Consider the following 7,020-nt stretch of genomic DNA (forward strand, 5'->3'; position numbering starts at 1 on the left):
GAGTAAGGGGTTTCTTGTCAATAATTTTTGGATCGATTACAGAGAAGTCGAGATGAAATTTAATTGTAAGTATCATTGCCCTATACAAAACCAAGTAAAGGTTAAATATGTTAAGCAAAAATGGGTACAAATATATGCATATGTGATAATTAAATAAATAAATAGAAAATATAAATAAGACATAGCAAAAGGATAATCATAAAAACAGAAAGAAATTTTTTTGAATACTATAGTAAACAACACAAAGCAATACATAATATATATAATATTAATAACATATATGAAGAAGATATGGGCAAGAGTTAGTGAAAGTACTTGTAACGCTATGAATATTGTCTTACACAGTGAATATGAGCGAACAAAACAGAAATCAAACAGAGCCAGCTTAAAAGAATGAGCAGCACATACGCCAAGATGAAACGAAAAGGCCAAAAAGGCAAAAAAGAGAAAAAAGCAGAAAGGAGCAGAACATGGACTCGACAAAAAAATAAAGGGGCAACCAAGCTAAATAAGGAAATCAGACCAACAAAGAAACATGCAAGAAAAATTTTTAAAAAACCTGCAGCAAAACGAAGCAAAAAACATCCAAAAATCAGGCAAAAATCCCGCAAGAAAGAAATCAAAGAACCTACAACAAATATCACATAAACCATAGAGATTCACTTGTGGCCAAATGGAATCAAAGAACCAGCCACAATAACCAAATCAAGGGAGAAGCAATTGGGGAGCAAAAGAAATGGAAGAGAAGAAGCACAGAACAAGAGAAACCAATGAAAGAGAGAGAAGGAAACGGCAGAATACTCCAGAAGACACAGAGACCAAGGGAGAGAGAGTAGGCAGAAAAAATCAACAATAAAAAGTCAAAGACAAAAACGCCCCTCGAATTAAGCCATACAATGAGAAAAAATTAAGGGTAAAGACGTAAAATAACATAACGGACACAATGGGTATTAAAAAGTTAAAGTCAAAGACAAAAATGCGCCTCGAATTAAGCCGGACAATGAGAAAAAATCAAGGGTAAAGACGTAAGAGAACATAACAGGACACAATGGGTATTAAAAAAGTTAAACATCAGGAAGTAGGGACAAAGCCGGGAATTCACTGTTCATTTACTGTACAATGAACAGTGAATCCCGTCTCTCTTTTAGTATATAGTAATAATAATGTCAGTGCTGAGAAACTAGATAGATTATTTATCATGTGGACCACACTTTCGGTTTTGTTTTCATATCTGATATAAATGTCTGTATTCGGATTTAGTCTATGACTCGGTCTCTATACTTTGGATTCAGGTGGAGGCAAATCTAATAGAATAGTACTATAATTGGGGCATTTTGAAACAAATTTTCTTAATCTAGCTAATTAGCTTCAAGATTCATGGGTGTCATACAAAGTGGGCAATGCTTTTTATTCTTTATATAATTAGGGCAAATGATGTTGGATGTCTTCTCTTCTTGACCTTTCCTATGAAGTCAATCAATTGACAGCTGTCCGGCGATCAAAAGTAATTAGTACTATTAATTAAACCAAGTGTTACTTTCGTACATGAATTTTTCTTTCTAGAAATTACTCGCCAAACTCTCTTTTTTTTTTCTTTTAACAATTTTGAACCAAAATACCGACTAAAAAAAGTTTAGAAACCAAAATGATATAATATTGATAGTCCAAAGACTAATAATAGTACTCATAATCTCTATATGTAACTTAGAAAAATGCCGCTTAAAAAATGTAATCTTTAGATTTAATTTATGATATAAATTTAACATTTTTACTACTCAATTCATTAGAAAATATTTTGATGGGATATTAAAAAGTATCTTGTCAGATTATTTTTTTCTTCTTTACAAAGTTGAACGCATATTTTCGACTCAAGTTTTCAGAGAGTATTCTAATAGATATTAAAATTAATAAAAATAACGAGAGACTAGATATAAATGTAAAGCTATTAGATTTTAGTGGCGTACTACCTAATTTTCTCTACTATTTAACTATTGATGGTTTGACTTGAAGAGTAGCTAATAATTTTGCTATAAATAGACACCCAGCACAAGGGAATTCCTTGCTTCTTTGTAGTGTTCTCAATATTCACTATGGACACAGGAGTGAAGATGGTTGCTTTGATGTTTAGTATGCTGATCATTTTTGTTTCCAATGTGTCAGCCTTGATCAATGCTTGCCCAAAATGTGGCAGTGTTGAAGTTCCTTACCCCTTTAGCACTGATGGAAACTGTGGGGACCCCAGATACAAAATCTATTGCAACAATACCACCAACACCCTTGAGTTTCCCTCAGCTGAAGGATTCCACTACAAAATCCTCAGCATTAATACAAGCACCAACAAGCTCATAATAAACCCACCAACATTGCAAGAAACCACATCGTGTTACTCTTCTGATTTCCCACTTCAAGGCTTGAGGCTTGATGACAGATCACCCTTTAACATATCCTCCCACAACACTGTCATGCTGCTGAATTGCTCCGACAACCTTCTCTGCTCGCCGCTGAATTGCTCGTCGAGCAGCCTTTGCCGGCAATTCGAGGATCAGATGGAGGAGGGAAGTGGGTGTAGAGGTACACTTTGTTGCCATTACTTGAAGGATTCAAGCATGAATTCACATTTTATAAGACTCAGGTATGGAGGGTGTACTGCTTATACTTCTGTGGTGGACGTGCAGCCTTCTGATCCTGTTGATAAGTGGAATTATGGCATTGAATTACAATGGTTGCCTCCTAATTACTGAGCTTGTCATGTTCAAAGTTTTTTTACAGTACGTTGGTTTTTTTTTTTTGGTGGCTTGATTTGAACTTTGTACGATTTACCGTTAAGATAATGTCTACAACTCTAGTGTTTTTACAGTTTGAAATAAAAATTTGTAGCGAGTGCTTGCGTTGTGTGGGTTGATTAATGCATTTTATAAAGTGTCTTGTTTTACTTATGTCTTAGGTTTATTGTCAATTGTCATTGTTGTTTAGTTTGGACTTTTGTATATTTTGATTTGTTTATGAAAACTGAAATAAAAGGTGGTATGTGGCGTAAGTTTTCACTTCTTGAAAAAAAAAAAATAAATAATGAAAAAATTATCTTCATTTTCATCAATGGCAGCCTCATACTCTTAGTCTCCTACGCCAAACTCCCCAATAAACATAAAGCAATCAATTTCAGACCAAAGAAACCAAGACAACCCAACAACTTTCCATTACAAACAACTTCCTTCAACGAAGAATGAAAATAAAAGAAGAACAATATAAAATGGCATAAATTATTTTTTCCGACTGTGAAAGAGAGAGGAGAAGAGTAAAATTCAAAAGTCCAAAAACCCAAAAAAGGGCCTCCTCTTCTCGTCTCCTTCTGTATTATCAAAATATGTGCTACTAGAGAATCTGTTAAGCTTTTATCTTTTTGTTAATTTGGTTACAACAGCTTTTGCTGAGCTGTCTTTCTTTCTTTATTTCCGTTGTGAGTTTGTTACAGTTTTGCTATATGTATTGAACCAGAGATTCCTTTTTCAATCAATGAAATGAGTTGAGCATTTTCATTCCTTTCCTCTTCATTTCCTAATATGGTATCAGAGCGATTTTCTTCCTCTGTTTTCTGATTTTTTCCTTCTGTCAATATGGCCCGTGGAGGTCAAAACAATAACAATAATCGTTTTCAACCCATAAGTACCGGCTCTCTTGAGAGCACAGTAGCTCAAGAGTCAAGTCCAATGGAGAATCCCAGCAGCCCCTTCTTCCTGCACAACGGTGATCATCCCGGCATGATTCTTGTTTCGCATCTTCTTACTGGCTCCAATTATAACACCTGGAGTCATGCGATGCTGATGGCTCTCAACGCCAAGAACAAACTCGGTTTTGTGGATGGATCGATTTCACAGCCCCAATCTGGGAACCCTAATGCAGGAATCTGGTCACGATGTAACAGCATGGTCACTTCCTGGGTTTTGAACTCTGTTTCGAAAGAGATTGCAGACAGCTTGCTGTATCTCGACACCGCTCGAGCCGTATGGACAGATCTACATGATCGATTTCATCAGAGTAATGCTCCACGAATTTTTCAGATTAAGCAACAGCTTCATGGCTTGTCTCAAGGTTCGCTTGATGTTAACACATATTATACTCGACTTAAAATTCTCTGGGACGAATTGAAAAATTATCAACCTATTCCAGTACGTTCTTGTGGTGGAATGAAATCATGGATGGATTATCAAAAGCAAGAATGCGTTATGCAGTTCTTAATGGGCTTGAACGATTCTTACTCTGGAATGCGTGGTCAAATTTTAATGCTAGATCCATTACCTTCTGTTGCAAAGATTTTTAACCTGGTAGTTCAGGAAGAGAGGCAACAAACTATTGGAGCTGTGGTTGCATCTCAACCATCGGAATCCATGGCGTTCAACGTTGCTTCACCGACACCCTCTACCGCTGTGGTTGGATCTCACACCAGGCCCAGGCGTGAACGCCTCCTCTGCACACATTGTGGGCTGCAAGGACATACGGTGGAAAAATGTTTCCGGCTGCATGGTTTCCCACCAGGTTATAGGTCTAAGCCAATTCGGGCCCAGCAGCCGAATAGGGTCCAGCAAGCCCAAAGCTACCTTCAATCCAATGCATCTGGCCTCCGCGCGAACCAGACATCCCTTCAGACCTATGAGTCTCCTTTCTCTCCAGCCCCACCGACGGCGACACCTGGTTCCTCGCAGTTCACTGAACAATGCCAACAACTCATTGCTCTCCTCAGCTCCCAACTTCATCTCCGCAAGCCATCTGTCACTTCCACCGAGGAACAGCTGCCTGGACCTTCAGTCTCCAATTTCATCGGTAGATATCCTTTTTCCCTTACTTCTTCTTTTAATTCCACATCGTGGATTGTTGACACCGGTGCTACCCACCATGTATGCTGCAATCTCTCTTTATTTCTCTCCTATTATTCTGTTTCCAACGCTCATGTTTCCCTTCCTCATGGATCCTCTGTTCCTGTTACCCATATAGGAACTATGATTATTTCTCCCACTCTAACTTTTGCCAATGTCCTGCATGTTCCCCAATTTCATTTTAATCTTTTCTCCATTAGTGCTATAACAAAATCTCACAATTTTTCTATTAATTTTCTGTCTTCTTCGTGTCTTATTCAGGACCTTTCTCAGGGATTGACGATTGGGAAGGGTAGGCGTTGTGGGAATCTCTATTGTCTAGAATTAGGTGTTCTTAATTGTAAATCTGTTGCTAATTCTGGTTCATTAGTTTCATCTGTAATGTCGAAATCTGTTTTATGGCATTCTCGTCTGGGACACCCATCTTTTAATAAACTTAATGGTTTGGCTGATGAGTTAAAATTGCAGTCTCATGTTTCTGGGCAACACTGTTCTATATGCCATTTATCTAAACAAAGAAAATTACCATTTCCTTCTCACAGTTCTTTGTCTGATGCTCCATTTGATTTAATTCAAATAGACATTTGGGGTCCATTCCACATTGAAACAATAGAAGGTTACCGGTATTTTCTTACCATTGTTGACGATTGTACTCGCACTACTTGGGTTTTTTTACTTAAGTTAAAATCAGAGGTGTCATCTGTGTTTGTTGAGTTTTATAAACTAATCCAAACCCAATACCAAGTTAATATCAAGTCTGTATGTTCTGATAATGCCCCAGAACTTGCTTTTACAGAATTTTTTAAGTCTAATGGTATCTTGTCTTTTCATTCATGTGTTGAAACACCCGAGCAAAATTAAGTCGTAGAAAGAAAACACCAACATATTTTGAATGTTGCTAGAGCCTTATTGTTTCAATCCAACGTACCATTGTGTTACTGGGGTCATTGTGTCTTAACAGCCGTTTACTTGATAAACCGTGTTCCTTCTCCCTTATTGTCCAACAAAACCCCGTATGAGTTGCTGCATCACAAAAAGCCCTCCTATGGTCATCTTCGCAGTTTTGGATGTCTATGTTATGCCTCCACATTACCTGTTCAACGTACCAAATTTGATCCTAGGGCTCGTGCCTCAATCTTCATTGGATATCCTCTTGGATATAAGGGGTACAAGTTACTTGATCTCCAGACACAAACAATTTTTGTCTCTAGGAATGTTGTTTTTCATGAACGAATATTTCCTTTTGTTCACTCAAATCATTTGTCCTCACCTCCCACAATCTTCGATGATCAGGTATTACCTCGGCCGATTATTGATATCCACTCTGCCAACCCCTCTTCGACCATTACATCTCCTCCCCACGACCAGTCAGAGTAATAAAGCCTCCTTCATACCTTTCTGACTATCACTGCTATTTAGCAAGTCACCACACCACACCTCCTCATCCTTCCAAGTATCCCCTTTCATCTGTTTTGTCATATGATCACTTGTCTTCCCCTTACCGAGCCCTTGTCCTCACCATTTCCACCCACCCTGAACCTAAATCCTTCACTCAGGCAGTCGCTAGTCCAGAGTGGCGTGATGCTATGGCTGCTGAACTGGAAGCTTTGGAAAGCAATAAGACTTGGTCCATTACTGCTCTTCCACCAGGGAAACATTCGGTTGGATGTAGGTGGGTATACAAGGTAAAGTTTCAAGCCAAATGGAAGATTGAGCGATACAAAGCTCGCCTCGTAGCTAAAGGATATACTCAGTGATAAGTGCACGAATTTGCACTCTTAATGTTCATAATTGTCAAATTATTTTATCAAATTTGTGATTTTAATTTCAAATATTTCTAAATTTAGAGGATTTAATTTTAATTGGATTTATTTTATTTTTCATGTTTTTGAAGAAAACAATTGGATTTGGGCTAGTTTACCAAGGAAAACCCAAAAGTTAAGCCCAAGAAAAGCCCAATTCGGCCCAAAGCCCATCACTCCATCATCCAGCCGAGCCGAGAGCCGCGAGCCGAGCCAAGAAGCCGCGAGCCAACCCAGCCGACACGTGTCGATCACTGCCGCATCGCAGGCCGTGGGACCCACCTGTCCCCTCGCAGACGCGCGCCTGGCGCGCACCGCCCGCTCTCCGCGCGAGTTCTCCTCACGCG

At 38.6% G+C, this 7,020-nt stretch overlaps 2 protein-coding genes across 2 annotated transcripts; both read left to right on the top strand.

The window, feature by feature from the left end:
• Positions 1-2,060: 2,060 nt before the first annotated feature.
• LOC21390317 (wall-associated receptor kinase-like 20) lies at positions 2,061-2,741 on the top strand. The gene has a single exon (XM_010108403.2). It carries the CDS (start codon positions 2,091-2,093, stop codon positions 2,739-2,741), a length of 651 nt encoding a protein of 216 aa, XP_010106705.1. The 5' UTR covers positions 2,061-2,090.
• A 1,534-nt stretch (positions 2,742-4,275) lies between these two features.
• Positions 4,276-5,333, top strand: LOC21412626. The gene is made up of 2 exons (XM_024172437.1): positions 4,276-4,818; positions 5,133-5,333. Exons 1-2 carry the CDS (start codon positions 4,281-4,283, stop codon positions 5,165-5,167), a joined length of 573 nt encoding a protein of 190 aa, XP_024028205.1. The 5' UTR covers positions 4,276-4,280; the 3' UTR covers positions 5,168-5,333.
• The last annotated feature ends 1,687 nt before the right edge of the window (positions 5,334-7,020 follow it).

This window comes from Morus notabilis, unplaced genomic scaffold (genome assembly GCF_000414095.1).
Source record: "Morus notabilis unplaced genomic scaffold, ASM41409v2 Scaffold95, whole genome shotgun sequence".
NCBI lineage: Eukaryota > Viridiplantae > Streptophyta > Magnoliopsida > Rosales > Moraceae > Morus > Morus notabilis.